The sequence below is a fragment of the Mangifera indica genome, chromosome 12 (genome assembly GCF_011075055.1).
Source record: "Mangifera indica cultivar Alphonso chromosome 12, CATAS_Mindica_2.1, whole genome shotgun sequence".
Classification (NCBI taxonomy): domain Eukaryota; kingdom Viridiplantae; phylum Streptophyta; class Magnoliopsida; order Sapindales; family Anacardiaceae; genus Mangifera; species Mangifera indica.
This window is the reverse complement of record NC_058148.1, coordinates 15911952-15929323: the sequence shown is the minus strand read 5'-3', so window position 1 is coordinate 15929323 and position 17372 is coordinate 15911952. Positions and strand designations below refer to the sequence as shown.

The 17372-nt window shown below is 36.7% G+C and overlaps 1 protein-coding gene and 1 pseudogene across 1 annotated transcript; both read left to right on the top strand.

Moving 5' to 3' along the window:
- Window positions 1–95: 95 nt before the first annotated feature.
- On the top strand, window positions 96–9717 carry LOC123192155 (annotated as a pseudogene).
- A 171-nt stretch (window positions 9718–9888) lies between these two features.
- Window positions 9889–11710, top strand: LOC123193751 (ras-related protein RABB1c-like). The gene is made up of 6 exons (XM_044606838.1): window positions 9889–9934; window positions 10021–10160; window positions 10262–10344; window positions 10494–10695; window positions 10805–10871; window positions 11679–11710. The coding sequence occupies exons 1-6, from the start codon at window positions 9889–9891 to the stop codon at window positions 11708–11710; spliced, it is 570 nt and encodes a 189-aa protein (XP_044462773.1).
- Window positions 11711–17372: the final 5662 nt, after the last annotated feature.

The following is a 17372-nucleotide window of genomic DNA, read 5'->3' as shown; positions in this document are numbered from 1 at the left end:
CTCAATTCACGACCATTGCCTTCATCATTCTTAGCCACTTCCAACAATCAAAGGCAGAAGTCGTTTTCAAATGCCAAAAAAGATGGAAACATTCTATGTTTATTGGTGCAAGACCTGTCCTGAAAGAAGGAAATCTCTGTGTAAATGGCAAAAGTGTTTTGACAGGTGTGCCTGTTAATGTATTTGTCATTCCATACAACAATACATCAGCATTCGCGGGTGCTACTTCCACAGAGAACCGTGCACGACATGTTTTCAAGCTTGCAATCATTCAGTAAGTTTTTGTCTTGTTTTGTTGCGTGTTAAGGTTTTATTTAACTGACCCTTGTCTCCATTTGTGTGATGCAGGGATGTCAGATAGCTATGTATATTTAGATTTAAAATTTGGCGGATGATACCGAGGATGGGGAATTCAGGAAGTGACATCCCTTCTGAAACTCAGATGCTACTTCTTGAAGCAGGGGGAGAACCATCTTCTGATGCGTCCAATGATTCTACTTCCTATATTCTTTTCTTGCCCGTGCTAGATGGTGAATTTAGAAGCAGTCTCCAGGGGAACTCATTAGATGAGCTTGAGCTTTGTGTTGAGAGTGGTAAGTTTCAGAAATTAAACATCAAAGAATTTATCCTCACTCCAAAGAAATAGGAGTGAAGCTAAAAGGATTCAACTCTGAAAATTTATGCTTGATGTTGATGATTCTGTCTTAACATTTTTTACTATAGAACAAAACATAAACTGTACAAGAGCTTGTATGTATAGAATTTACTTTGCGTAGAACTGTGGCAACATGAGTACTGAGTAAACAATTCTGTTCCTACTTAAGAACTTGCTCTTATCTGTTTCTGTTGTTTGTTAGTCCATTGATGTTGCTTTATTGTGCACTTCCGTAGGTGGCCCAGCAGTAGTTACCTCAGAATCCCTCCAAGCAGTTTTTGTTAACTTTGGAGACCATCCATTTGATTTGGTGAAGGAATCTATGAAGTAGGTCAGCTTTCTGAGCAAACTTTAAGTTGCAAGTTACATAGATTCAGAAGTTCTAAACACAGTTATTGTCCTTGTCGCTGGCATCTCACTTATGCATATATAGCAGCTGATTAGATTGAAGCCATATGAGATCATAGCAAGCTAGCTTCTTGGATTTCCCATGTAGTCTTTCCTCGTTCCCTTTTTTCTTTTTTTTCTTTTCTAATAAAGAAAAATAAAAGATTATTATTTATTAGTTGGGCTTATAACTTATTGACATTTTCCTGTAGTTGGGGTCAATGTGATGCGTGCCGCAGCTAAAACTCAAGAACAAGAACAAGAATTGTAGAGAAGTTGAATCAAGAACAAGAATTACAGAGAGTTTGAAAAGGAAGATTCACGAAACACTTACAACGGTTCTCCCGCCAATATTATTTCCCTTCTTTTTAAAACTAACTTCTATAATGAAATGACAGTGTACATAAAATAGAATTAAATGACAGCTTATTTCCAATCCAATTAAAATGACAGTGTAACACTAATGCTTATTACAAATGAATTAGAATGGAACGACGTCATATTGGAATCCCACTAATTCTTGCACCCACGCTTTATTCAATGACTTATGTACACAACATTCCTTCTAAACACTCTACTTCTGCACTTTTGACTCATTTCATTCAGTTTGTAACAATTCCCCCTCTTTAGCTTCCTGGTCCTCAAGGGAGAACGAAGGAAATTGTTGTCAAATTGTGTCTGCAAACTCCCATGTGGCTGAAGTTGGGGACTCACCTTGCCAATGAACAAGTAACTTCACTATTGGACTCGTTCCACGACGCACCAACTTCCTATCAAGAATGGCTTGAGGCCACCTGTGAGAGGTGTAATCTGGAGGCAAAGTAGGAAAGGCATGCACTCGCGTATATGCCGAACGCAGCAATGAAACATGAAAAACATTGTGAATCAAGGCCTCTGGTGGTAATTGCAATCTATAAGCTACTACACCAATCTGCTCAATAATAGGGAAGGGTCCAAAGTAGGTAGGCTGAAACTTGGCATTCCCTTGGTGCATAGTAATCTGCCTATAAGGTTGCAACTTGACATAAACCAAGTCCCCAACACTGAACTTCCTTTCTGAATGCTTACTGTCAACCAATAACTTCATTCGATGCTGAGCCTTCAAAAGATTGCACTTGAGTATCTGAATGGTAGTCTCTCTGGCCTGTAACATAGCATCAACTGCAAGCACATCTGAATCCTTAGCAAAATAAGGAATGTGAATTGGAGGAGAATATCCGTAAAGAGCTTCGAATGGCGACATCGCAATACTAGAGTGATAGTTGGTATTATACCAAAACTCAGTAAGAGGTAACCAATAAAGCCATGTATGGGGCAGCTCCCCTGCCATGCAACGTAAATATCCTTTCAAACATTGATTAACTACCTCAGATTGGTCGTCCGTCTAAGGATGGTAAGCTGTCGAAAATCGTAATTCAACACCTTGCGATTTAAAGAGCTCCTACCAGAATCTACTAAGGAAAACCATTCCCCGATCACTAACTATAGTCTGTAGGTTGCCATGCAATTTATAAACATGATTAAGAAACATTTAAGCCACTGCCTGCATCGTGAATGAATGACTGAGAGGCATGAAATGGGCGTACTTTGTGAGTCTATCAACGACCGCAAAAATGACAAATTTGCCTTGAGATTTTGGGAGACCCTCTACAAAATCCATAGTCAAGTCTGTAAACACGTCGACAGGAATTGGAAGAGCTTGTAAAAGTCCTAGAGAAGCCACATGTTCAAGCTTATATTGTTAACATATGGGACAACCCCTTATGTAATTCCTAATTGATTTCCACATTCCCTACCAATAAACCAAGGCTGCTAACTTCTTCATTGTAATAGTGACCCTTGAATGACCACCTAATGCAGAATCATGGAACAAGAACAGTAACTATTTTTGCAACTGAGGGTCTGCAACCACTACTAATTTCCTATTCCTCCTCAACTACCTATTAATCCAATCATACTTGCTATAAACTGTTGAATCCTTCTCTTTAGTAGCAATGATAGCCTTCAGATGAGAATCTTGCTGCCAGCCTTCCTGAATCTTATGAATCAGTTCTTCAGGTATGACCTTAGTCATTAATTGGTTAAATTCTCCACCAGGAACTCGTGACAAAGCGTCATCTATAACATTATCCTTCCCCTTCTTATAAATGATGTCATAATCGAGCTACAAAAGCTTGGTGATCCATGCCTACTGCGAAGGGGTGGTCAGTTTTTGTTCTAGCAAATATTTGAGAGACTGATGATCAGTTTTAATAACGAAATGCTGGTTGCACAAGTAGTGCTCTCATTTCCTTACAGCAAACAGAATAGCTAATATCTCCCTCTCATATACTAATAACATCTGGTTACGTGGAGATAGAGTCTTACTTATATAGGCTATGGGGTGGTCTTTCTGTAGTAAAACAACACTTATACCCTTGCTGGAAGCATCAGTTTCAATTTGAAATTCTTGTCTCAAATCAAGCAGAGCCAATACTGTTGCGGCACATAAACATTGTTTGACTTGTTCAAAAGATTCTTAAGTAGTTGCAGTCCACATGAAAGCCTCCTTCTTTAACAACTCAGTAAGAGGTTGAGCTATATGGCCATATCCTTTGATGAATCTTCTATAGTAGCCTGATAGTCCCAAAAAGCCACGTAATTGCTTCTGATTTTTCGGCAGAGGCCAATCTTTAATGGCTTGAACCTTTTTTGGGTTTGTAGTGACTTCTTCTTGACTAATGATGTAGCCTAAATACTCTACATGTGAAGCTCTAAAGGTGTATTTGCTCCTCTTGGCAAATAGTTGATGTTTCTCCAATAACTGCAACACCGTTTCCAAATGCCTTAAAGGCTCTTCTTTGTCTTTGTTGTAGATGAGAATATCATCAAAGAAAACAAGAACAAACTTCCTTAATTGAGGTTTGAAAATATAATTCATAACCCTTTGAAAAGTAGAGGGCGCACTAGTAAAGCCAAATGGCATTACTAGAAATTCATAATGCCCCTCATGTGTTTTAAAAGCAGTCTTCTCTATGGATGAAGGATGCATGCGAATTTGCCAATATCCAAAACGTAAATCAATCTTTGAAAAGATAACAGCTCCTCCCAACTTATCAAGAAGCTCCTCAATTAATGGAATAAGGTATCTATCTTTAATTGTAAACTGATTCAATGCCCTATAATTAATGCACATCCTTCATGTGTCATCTTTTTTCTTTACTAAAACCACCGGGCTGGAGTAAGGACTGCTGTTGTTCTTTATTACCCCTGATTCCAACATTTCAGCCACCATTTTTTCAATCACATCCTTTTGAAGACCTTCATACCTATATGGTTTCAAATTAATAGGTTGTGCTCATTCTTTAAGCATAATTTAGTGGTCATAAAACCTTACTGGTGGTAAACCTTTTGGTTCCTTGAAGATCCCTTTGTAGTTGTCCAATAATTGTTCAAGTGCAAGCTATGCACTAGCTGCAAGGGTTCCCATAACCTTCAAATCATAGAGTTGCATCTTGTTGTCTTCTCTAGCAGTCCAAACTAATTGTATAGAAGTTAACTAAGGCAGTTTACAAAGCAGGCGACAAAGCTTATCTCTATTAATTATACTCACCCCTTTATCTCTCACCTTGCAGTAAGTAATATCGGCTTCCCGCAAAAAACTTCATTGTCAAATCTTCAAAATTCCAAACTATGTCTCCCAACCCCACTAACCATTGTGTGCTTAAAATCAAGTCATAACTTCTGAGAGGCAGGGTATAAACATCCACCAATAAAACTTGTCCTTGCACCTTCACCTCTAGCCCTTCACACATGCCTTTACACCATAACTCTTGACCATTAGCCACTGTTACATACACTCCAGCAACCTCCTTAATAACCAATCCTAGCCTCTGAACAGTACCTTAACTTAAAAAATTATATGTGCTTCCTGAGTCAATCAAGATATATAATGTCCTTTTCTCATGTAAGCCACGTAGTCTCATGGTTTTTGCTCCCCTATTACCATTCAAAGCTTGAAGAGATAGTTGCAATAACCCATGCTCTTCACTAGAATGAGGTTGTTCCCCCACTCCACTAACTATCTCCCTTTCTTCATTACCTTCTGTTTCGACATGAAGCTAAATAACAGACGTCTGCTTCTTCCTACATTTATGCACTGGAATAAACTTCTCATCGCACCAAAAACATATTCCTTTAGCTCTCTTCTCGTCGAAAATCTTACTTGTGGCTTACTTCGAAGGCATGGTCTGTGGTAACTTAGGAATAGAAAGGGTTGGTAACAGACCAGCATAGTTACTAGGCTGGGGCTGCAAACTATTTCCTGCATAATTGCTACTTGCTGATCTCGTTGTAGGAGGTATTTCTTAGTTACTGGCCTAGGTTGATCTTTAATGGAGGCTACTGTAATTTCCTGCAATTTAGCTAAATAATAGGCTTCATTCACAATTTTTGGTTTAAACATTCTTACAGGCATCTATAGGGAATCCACTAGCCCTGATATGAAAAAACTTAATGCTTGATCTTCCCTAATTCTTGTCCTAGGATACAACTCATCAAAAACATGCATGTATTGCTACAGAGAGCTTACTTGCTTAAGGTTCTTCAAATGAGACAGCGGATCATCGTAACCATAGCATCCAAATCTTGCTCTCATGGCAGCTGCATACTCCTCCCAATCCATTGAAGCTAAGTTTCTTGATCTAATAAAACCTTGTTGCCACTGAATTGCGCGACCTTCTCAGTGTAACCCTGCAATTTTAATACAATCTTCATTCAACGTATTATCGATTTCAAAGTAGTATTCCGCCTTTACAATCTAATGATTGAAATACTCGCCGTTAAAATGTGAAAAATCTATACACGTTTGCCTTTCCCATTGGTGTCGAGGCTCTTGAGCCGATTTGGAGGTTCCTTCGTCTTGCCTCATGGTTAACTGCGATACTACTGCTGCCTATTGAAGACTAATACCGCTAATCAGTTTCTTCAAATCCTCTATAGACTGTTGCATCTTATCTTGTGATTCTTGGAGACGATCTTGTTGACGTTGCTCCAACTCCAACACCGATTGTGAGATCATCTGCGCTACTTCCTTTCTTAGTTCTTGAAACCGAGTGTCGTTTGCCATAGCCAGGAACAAGCTCTAATACCAATGATCCGTGTCGCCGCTAAAACTCAAGAACAAGAACGAGAATTGTAGAGAAGTTGAATCAAGAACAAGAATTACAGAGTTTGAAAAAGAAGATTCACGAAACATTTGCAAGGGTTCTCCCGCCAATATTATTTCCCTTCTTTTTAAAACAAACTTCTACAATGAAATGACAGTATACATAAAATGGAATTGAATGACAGCTTATTTCCAATCCAATTAAAACGACAGCATAACACTAATGTTTATTACAAATGAATTAGAATAGAACGACGTCGTATTGGAATCCCACTAATTCTTGCACCCACGCTTTATTCAATGACTTTTGTACACAACATTCCTTCTAAACACCCTGCTTCTGCATTTCTGACTCATTTCATTCAGTTTGCAACACAATGCAGGATTTTGGAGAAGCACTTCGAAACATTTGCACATCGAGAAACAGAACAGGTAAGTCAGCCTACGAGCAAGATCCAGCAGACCTGGAGAATATTCTCGGAATAACTAATGTTTTCATACATAATTCGTCAATGCAGATGCCAGGAATGTTAGATTGGTTTGGTTGGTGCACCTGGGATGCTTTTTATACAGAAGTGAACCCTAAGGGAATTAAAGGTGGCCTAAAGAAGTTAGTCTAGTTTATCATGCATGATTTCTCAAAGAGAGAGCAATGCCTATCAAATTGACAAGAGAATACAATTTTCATAATTTCAATTTCCTGACTGTTCACTTGTGTATTTAAAGATTTTTAGTAATGTAGGCATTCGACTGCTTACCTTATATACTAACTTCTAAATACTTTCTCTGCTTTTGATGGATGAGCCAGAAATTTTAAAATTAATCTTATCTTTTACCCACTCTGAAAGATAATTTAGTATTTTTTTAAGGCTGATAAGTTCCAAATTGCTTCACTTTGAGTCTACGCAAGAGCTATGTTATGCCCTCAAGGACTTATTTTCATAACATTCTCAAATTTTCTCTCTCAGTTTATCAGAGCTAGGCACTCCAGCGAAGTTTTTGATAATAGATGATGGTTGGCAAGACACCACTAATGAGTTCCAAAAAAACAAGGGAGCCAATTGTTGAAGGGTCACAGTAAGTTATCATCTTTCTGCTAGTTCATCGTGAAAGAAGGCAGAGACAAGTCCGTGATTTCCTTCCAACTGCAGATTTGGTGGTAGATTAATCAGCATCAAAGAAAACACCAAGTTTCAAAGTGAGGCAAGTGGTCTAAAGGATTTTGTTCTGGATATTAGAAAGACTTTCAGCCTCAAGTAAGCCTCCTAAAACCCTCCTCTACATGTTTAAATCCATAATTGATGCTAATCTAAGATATTCCATATTTGCTCGTACCAACTTGGTGTCTATCTTATTGGTTATTACTGAAAGTTACATTAAGTACAATTGCAAAATTCAGGAGATCTAATCTTCCAAATCAAATTTTGATCTTGCAGGTATGTCTATGTGTGGCATGCCCTGATGGGGTATTGGGGAGGGCTTGCTCCAAATGCTGCAGAAACTAAAAAGTATAATTCACAGTTGAAATACACAGTCCAGTCACCGGGGAATTTATCAAATATGACGGATGGAGCTATGGATTCCATGGAGATGTATGGAGTTGGTATAATTGATCCGTCTAAAGCATCTTAGTTTTATGATGATCTACACAAGTATCTTGTTTCCCAGGAGGTGGATGGAGTCAAAGTTGATGTTCAGAATATTCTTGAAACCGTTAGCACTGGTTTAGGAGGTAGAGTTACACTTACTAGACAGTTCGAACAAGCACCTGAAGAGTCCATTGTAACCAACTTCCAGGACAACAGCATCATCTGTTGCATGGGCCAGAGCACTGACACCATTTAGCAGTATATCATTTATTTTATGCCCTTGAATAATGCTTTGCAGTGTTGCGCTAAAATTCATATTTCATCTTCATAAATTAGTAAACATGGACCCATGTTAATGTACTAGGCATCATCTCTGTTTTATAATGAACCACAAAGGATAGCAACATCATCCTGCATATTTAATTTTACTCTTTTTCATTTCAGTTCAAAAGAAAGTGTTGTTACACGAGCATCCGATGATTATTACCCAAAAAATCCTACAACACAGACCTTGCACAAGCTGATGTGGCTTTTAACAGCATATTTCTCGGTGAAGTTTTTGTCCCTGATTGGGACATGTTCTACGTATGTCATTGCCTTCTCTTTATTCATATTTACTCTTTTATCCCTTTTGGTTTTTGATAGACTTCTTTGAAAAATTTCAGAGCCTCCATTATGCAGCTGAGTTTCATGCTGTTGCTAGAGCTGTGGGTGACTGTGGAGTTTATGTTAGGTAAGAAGAATTCCTTAGAAAAAGCCTAAAGATTATCAAAACAGATGGAACAATAGTTTATTTTCTTATTTTTGTGGGACAGAGATTGATCCTGTACTTTCTAATATCAGTGATGAACCAGGCAAGCATGACTTCAATATACTGAAAAAGCTTGTACTTCCTGATGGATCAGTCCTTAGAGCTAAGTACCCTGGAAGGCCATCATGTGATTGTTTATTCAATGATCCAGTAATGGATGGGAAGAGGTAGTCCCTCTCATTTCAATTGTAAGAATTTTGAGTTGTCTTTCTTAAACACATTTTGTGCATCTTTACATGTACTAGTCTTCTGAGAATTTGGAATTTAAACGCGTGTACGAGAGTTGTTGGTGTCTTCAACTGCCAAGGAGCAGGAACTTGGTATTGTATGAAAAAAACAGATGAGACACATAGTTTCAGAGATTTCTAGGCAGGTATCTCCCACTGATGTTGAGTACTTTGAAGAAGTTTCTGGGAAGCATTGGACAGGAGATTGTGCAGTTTCTTTCTTCAACTCAGGTAAACTTAATCTCACAACAAGTGAATTCAACATATGGAAATATATAAGAATAATTGGTTAATCATTGTATTTAGCATTTCAGGGAGTCTAATTCGATTATCTCAGCAAAAACCTTTGATGTCACATTAAAAGTAATGCAATGTGATGTGTTGACTGTGTGTCCAATAAAGGTTGGTTGGTTAGCTTTGCTCAGAAATATCTATCGAACTTGCTAAATTCTGAAAGGTTGCATATATAATGAAGAATTATTAATTGATCAGGATTACAAACAAGGGATTGAATTTGCTCCAATTGGGTGGATGAATATGTACAATTCAGGAGGAGCAGTGGAGTCAGTGGAGATGATAAGTGATTCATCGTCTAATAGTAGAATACTGATCAAAGGAAAGGGAGAAGGGAGGTTTGGAGCATACTCCAATAGAAAGCCAAATTCTTGTTGAGTAAATATAAAAATTCAGGAATTCAAATTCAATGATGAAGACAATCTTCTCACGCTAACAATTCCCTCCACAGTCAATTCTTGGGATATTGTTCTGTCCTTTTGGGGGTTGTATGATATTACTGTAGGATATATGTATGTATATATATGTGTATGTATGTATGTATGTATGTATGTATGTATTTAGGATACTTAGCTTAGCTGTGCATTATGTAGTATCATATATCATAAGAGATTATTTATTTTTCATCTCACTTTAACTATACTTGTTCGGTTGGCCATGGATAAGTTGGCAAAATATAAACATTAAAGATGATACCATATGGCTTGTAATTGTGGTGCAGAAAACGTATAAACAAAACCCAACTTCGCTTTTCTTTTCTTCTTTTTCACAAATCAGACATGTTTTTCACCTATCTCTTCAAGTATATCGTCATTGGCGATACTGGTAATTCTATTTGCATTTTCTTTTTAATTTATTCACTTTTCAACGTAAGGTTTCCATTACTCGTTTTAATCAAGTCTCCATCGTAGGAGTTGGCAAATCATGTCTTCTCTTACAGTTCACTGACAAGCGCTTTCAGCCCGTTCATGACCTCACTATTAGTGTTGAATTTGTGGCCAGAATGATCACCATTGATAACAAATCTATCAAGCTCCAAATTTGGGACACGGTTTCTCTCTATTTATTTTCCTTTTCAGTTTCATCAATTAGAAATCTATTTTCAATGCCTATCTTATTTGTTTCATATATTCTCTTTCTGAAGTTTGACAGGCCGGTCAAGAATCCTTCAGATCTATTACCAGGTCTTATTATAGAGGCGCAGCTGGTGCTTTACTTGTCTATGATGTTACCAGGTAACCAATTGAATTTAACTTTTCAAATAATAAACAAAGATAGTTCTCAGAGGATGGAATTTTAATGTATTGGGTTTTTTGTTTTCTTTTGTTAGTTGTTGTTATGTACTAGCCACAAATTATAATTTTGATTGTTGTCTCGACGAAAGGGAAACTTTTAATCACTTGACGAGTTGGCTAGAGGATGCTAGACAGCACGCAAATGCCAACATGACTGTTATGCTTATTGGCAACAAGTGTGATCTTGCTCATAGAAGGGCTGTCAGCACAGTGGAAGGTGAGCAGTTTGCCAAGGATCATGGATTGATCTTCATGGAAGCCTCTGCAACAACTGCTCAAAATATTGAAGAGGCATTCTTTTATGTTGGAGAATGTACTATAACAAAGTTGTTGTCATCTTTAATTATGGGTGTTCCGATTCAATCTCTTGTTCTGTTTCTCAACATAATCTTACTTGCAGGCATTTATAAAAACTGCTGCAACAATGTGCAAGAAGATTGTGGATGGAGTTTTTGATGTATCAAATGAGGATGGCTTTCTTACCCCGTCTGCTTTAATTTTAAATGTTGAAGATAATACAATTTTTTTGTTTCCTTGAATATTGTTTTTAATATTTCTTATCAAAGAAGACTACAGTTCTTACCTCATTATAACATCTTAATTTTTGGCTAGTTTTCAGATTAGTAGTTGTAAGATTGATTATCAACATTATTAGATCTCAATTTTCTGTGGTTGGAGGAAAATGCATGTCAGTTGGTTTTCTGTGGTTGTCTTACAGGAAATTTGGAGTGGAAAAGTGGGTTATGATCTCAATTTTACTGATTTTTTGTGGCTTCAGAAAGCAGCTCTTACATTAGGTGTATTTGGGTGATAAGTTTTTACTTCCTAGCTCACCAGTGAACAATATTGCACCATTTTGAGCTAAATTTGCGGTCTCTGCTTGACCTTGGATCTTCTTCCATCCTCTGGGGGAATACCATTTAGAATCTTGGATTTGATGCTATTAAAATGCATAAACAATCTTGTTTCTTTCTTATATCAAGCCGCAATGGCTGGTTAATTTTATGGTATGGTTAAAAACCATTAAGATTTCCCTTTATTGTTGCATTTTGTAAGTTGTGAGTAGTTAGTAGTAAGCAGTTGTAGATTCATGGTAGTCCAAGGAGCAATTGGAATGATCATGACAATAATTTGCAAAACCTGAAACTTAATGAGACTTGGCAAAATGATGATTGAATGCTTAGTGTAAAAGGACTCATGGCTGGTGCAGTGAGAGGATGAGAGGCTTTTATGGTGTTAAATATTTGTTTTTTTTTTTCATTCATTTTGGGTGCAGTCATATGGAATAAAGGTTGGATATGGATGAATTCCAGGGCCGTCAAGAGGGAGAGGTGGACCTTGTTCCCAAGCTGGAGGGTGTTGCAGTTAAAAGTTGATATTTGGCTTCCCAAGTTGAGTGGAATATTGTTTTCTGTTTTTAAATTGTTTTTAATATAATATATATAATCAATGTTCATTTTGTCTGAAAATTGTGAATTCTTGTTCATAAGTGCTCTGCAGATTCAGAATTAGTGAGGCAGCTGTAAAATCTTTTTATCTTGACATCTTGTGAATTTGATTGTAAATTTGACAATTCCGAAAGGATGAATATGTCATTTGTGATTATAGAGGAAAAGTCTTGTCAGGAGTGGGACAAAGACAAAAGATAATTATGTTAATGAATGTATTTGTTTTCTGATAATAATTGGATTTTAAGCAGAGCAGCTATAAAATTAATCAGTCATGGAATTGAATGAATGAAATGGGCATGTTGGTGAGTATGAAATGAATGGTGGCATTACAGCAGAATGGATTTGTAGGGCATAACAACGAGATATTAATTAAAATAGGCACCTGCATCCCCGTTTAAACCTTTTTCGACAACAATTACTCCGTTTTACCTTTTTAAGCAAACCAACTATTTCATTCCAAAAATACCCTTCTTCTGATTTTTCAAACGCAACGCTTACGTTCCGCCGATTAATTCATTACTTTTCAATAAAATCATTAATATTAAATTATCTGAAATAAATAAAATTTATAAATTAAAAAAGAGATCAATATTTATAAATTATTTCATTCTTATATATAAAAAATAATGGATATATAAAAAATAATACGTTTTTCTTTAAATTACCTGTAATGAAAAATAGATTAAATTTTATTTTTATAAAATAATTGATTTTTATATATAAAAGATAATAGATATATTTAAAACGATACCTTGTGCGTTTTATTTTCAAACAGATTGCGCTGAAGAGATGCAGGAATTTTGAAAGGGGTGCTTTGAAACCTTGGGAAAAATTGAGAAAAGGTGCGGAAATGGTCGTTAATTTGGAAAGGGGTGCAGAAACTTAGCGGAAATTTGAGAAAGGCTGCGGAAATGGTGGATAATTTGGAAAGGGGTGCGGCAAACCGTGAAAGGGTGCGTGGAAGGTGTGAAAATTACGGAAAAGGTGCAGCGGCAAGTGCTGAAAGGGTGCGGAAATGGCTGAAAGGGTACGGTCTAATAAATTGCCGCAATTATTATTATGTTTTTGCGTATGGAGTTGAGTTTAAAATTTTAAATATTTAATAGAATATTGAAAGATGAAGAACAGCAGATAAATAGTTATTGTGTTTAGAATATTGTGTTTAGAATGTGGAAGATGGGCTGCCATTTTTTGAATATGAAAGGTTGGTTGATTGATACCCCCGTCTAAAGTCAAAAGATTTATATTTATTTTATATTTATGTTTTGATATTATTATAAAATGAATGAGTAATTTCATTATGCATATTTATTTTTGAATATATGAATGATATATATGTGATTAAGTATTATTTAATTTTTATTATAATATGAATACAAATTTATCAAATTAACAGAATCATTTAGGCCAAATTTTTTAAAAAATTTGGCAGCATCTCCTTTGTATTTTCAACAATTGCCAATCTGTATATAACAAATCCAAAAGAAACTGCACTCCAAAATATATATATCCATCAATATATCCATCAACCCAAATTCCAACCACATCAACATATCAATCAAAATATGCATATGACTAAAACATATTAATCATATTCATATGTTTATATATAATACAAAAAATCAAAGAATTGTATTCCCGCCATGCCTCCATATTCTGGATGCAACCATACAACGCATGACAGAAGCATTCGATGCCCTAAAAGTTAATCTCCTGCCAGTGGCGAGATACTCTAAAATAAATAATGAGAATATCCCGCAGTCACCGGAGGCAGTGCCTTGTTGTGGCACATCTATGCATCTCGTGATGGTCAATGGTTCTAACTTTGGCTCAAGACCTCGTGACTCCCAATAGTTGGTCGCATTAATAATAGACGGAAGATAAGAATAACGTTTCATAGCCTCTAAGAACTTCTCTGTAGAGTCAAAAAATGCTTTCGATGAATCATACACCGTCAAAGTCCAAGCATTTAAGTCTAATTCACCGCATGCCCAATGTTGAGATTCATAATTGATCGGAATATAAACCTGTAATAAAATGAATTCATTACCATCAGTCAAAATTTATCTAATATATTTTATCAAAATAATATATAAATATCAAGATTCATAATACAAACCCGATCAACGTTAGCCCATGAGATATAACCTCTATGTAAGTCTGAATCATTTATCCCTTCAATCGGATCTAATAATAATCGTGGCCATCGATAATTATCTAACTTATAATCTTCTCGTTCTTTTATTATATGCGGTAACCACCCATCAAAAAAAGTTTTGACACAAGTCCATTTAGCCGATGGAAATGTATGTCGTAATACCACTAAATAACTATCGATATGCTGAAAAGTTAAATAATATTAAACTGATTAGCAAACATTATAAAAAAAAAAAAATATAAAAGTAATGTAACTTCAGGCTTTTTAAGATTAATATACCTGATCCATGAGCCAATGGTTATCTTCACATAATAGCTTCCACCATTTTATTTTATCGCATGACCCATATAAATAAGTGTTTCTCAATCCCGGTTCGGGAGGGTCTCCGTACCATTGCAAATATTCCCACATAAGATTTGTTATATCCTCTCTGCAGGATGCCCCTATCACTACCCGTGCACGACGATGTTCAAAAGGATCAGTGTATGGGCTCCGAAGTGCTTTACCCTTCTTCATTATCCTTCCACGTAATGTCCTCCGAGTAATGGAACGATGCTCTGTTTGAGTTTTATTTGTGACATCCATTGTTTGTTGGATATCCGTATCTAACTGATCAAAATACTCAAACAGAACTTCTGTTAGCTCATCCTGAAAATAAAAAACAAAACACTTATCAATTTCCAAAATAACATCATTTAATTATTCAAAAATATAATATATCATAATATAGTTTATATATATATATATATATATATATATATATATATATATATATATACCACTTCAGTTGGGCTTGGTGGGTTTGAATGGTGCTTATGTTGAAGCTCGATCAATTTGGCTTCTATGGATATTTGACGTGCTTCAAGTAGTGTTTGTCGCTCATCAATGCTTTCAAGTCGTTCATCCACTTTTTGCATAAACCCTTGTAGAAGCTCTTGAAGCCTATCAAATTTATCATTATCCATCCGAGTAGATGCACTTGGAATATTGCAAGTATGTGTTTCTTCAGCCGGTTGAGGCGAGGGCACATGACTACTTATAAATGAACTTCGTCGCCTATGAACAGGAGTACTCCAAGGTGCAGGTTGGATATCTGGAGGGGATGTAACGCCATAAAGGATGTCTGGAGGGGATGTTACATCAGGTTGGATGTTTGGAGGGGATGAAGGTGCATCAGGAGTTGTATCAGATTCTTCTAAATCATTAATGTCATTTATAACATCTTCGTAATACCATGATTGCCTCTCAACTTTGGATGCAATCATACGAGATGTGACAACATCCTAAAGATATTCAAATCAAGTTTATTAATGGAAGTTTAAAATGAACTAATAATACAGTATGAAGAGATGCATAAGAACTTACTTCAGAAGAGTTTAAAATACGATCCATGTCCTCCCAGCTTGGAACTTCTAAACTTCTCCATCTCAACATTCGAGGTATTGTCTTAACCGATTTGCAGACCACAAATCTTTCCAAATTATTAAGCGTCTCGTATATCCAAACCTATCAATAACAAATACACAAACAATACTTAAAATAAATGAGTAAACATAGATACTTATGAAATATTAAAAAGGGGTTAATATTACCTGAAATGCTAACGTATATCCTCGTATACCGTAAGTTAATATTGGGATATCATTTGAATTCGATGGATACAATCTGGAAACTTCATTGTATTGTTTTACCAAAGCATCACCCAAAGATTTTACTGTCATTTTCCAAACAAGTGTGACCCAAGGATATGAATTAAAACTATCCCAATCATCAAAAATACTTGAAATATTCTCTGGAATAGTTTTTCTATTATCGGATCCCAATAATGCAAAATGAAGTAGATATAAAGCAGATATTTTAATGGCATCATCATCATTGTCAATCCATACTCTTTCTTTAAATACTGCTGCTAAATCACCATAGGTAACAACCTTTTTACCTGGGAAATACTGAGATTTCAATCGGGATTTTCCTATAACCTTCCTCTTAACCATTTCCCTACTTAATTTTAATCCTATTATTAAAGCAAATTCAACAGGACCAAATCTGCAGTCCACCCCATTAAGCCGAAACCATATTTCCTCTCCCACCACTCCTTTGTTGATTTGACGAAATAACACAGAATGTAATAAACTGAAACTATGCTTCAAAGTCTCCATCTTTAAAAATTGTCCGAAGCAACATGTTTTAAACAATTTTTTCTGGGTATTTGTAAGGGCATTTCTAATTTCTTTGACAGTTTTCACATGAGCTCTAACTTTTAACTTCGCCAAAAAATAATAGCTGTCATTATACCTCCTTTCCCCAGGAATTTCATTAACTCCATTATCCTAAAAAGCAATCAACATGTTGAAAAAAATTAGGAAAAGGTTGAAAGGCTAATATAACTAATATAATCCAACAAATTGCAAACTGTGAAAGGGTGCGTGGATGTGCAAAGGGGTGCGGCAAACTGTGAAAGGGTGCGGCAAACTGTGAAAGGGTGTGCGGATGTGCAAAGGGGTGCGACAAACGGTGAAAGGGTGCGTGGATGTGCAAGGGGTGCGACAAATGGTGAAAGGGTGCGGCAAACTGGGAAAGGGTGCGTGGATGTGCAAAGGGGTGCGGCAAACGGTGAAGGGGTGCGGCAAACTGTGAAAGGGTGCGTGGATGTGCAAAGGGGTGTGGCAAAATGTGAAAGGGTGCGTGGATGTGCAAAGGGTGCGGCAAACTGTGTAATGGTGCGTGGATGTGCAAAAGGGTGCGGCAAACATGTGAATGGGTGCGTGGTTGAGTGAAGGGTGCGTGAAAGATCTGCTAAGGGTGCGTCGATGAGTGAACGGTGCGTCCAAGTGCTGGTAAAGGGTGCGTGGAAGTGCTAATGGGTGCGACAAAAGGAGTGAAGGGTGCGTGGAAGTGCTAATGGGTGCGACGAAACGAGTGAAGGGTGCGTGGAAGTGCTAATGGGTGCGACGAAACGTGAAAGGGTGCGTCAATGTGTGCGTGAACGGTGTGAAATCAACAAACGCAACGCAATAAATCCGGCAAAATCACATCCAAAACTAACACAGTTAAACCGGCAAACCAATCACAAACCCTAAACAACCACCAATCGATATACATACATCCAACCAACCAAATGAAAACCTAAATCTCATACAATGTGTCAAAGCCGAAGCGTCAATGCGAAATAATGTCGAATAAATGGTAACAAATACGCACCTGAGACGATTGAGACGACTCCGACGACATTGCAATAATTTTCCGACGACGGTTCTCTGACGGTGAATCGAGTGTGAGAAATTTTGGTTTTGCGGAGACGGTTGAAGTTTGGTTGAAGTTTTGATTTGCAATATTAAAGTTATTATAAAAAGTTAGGG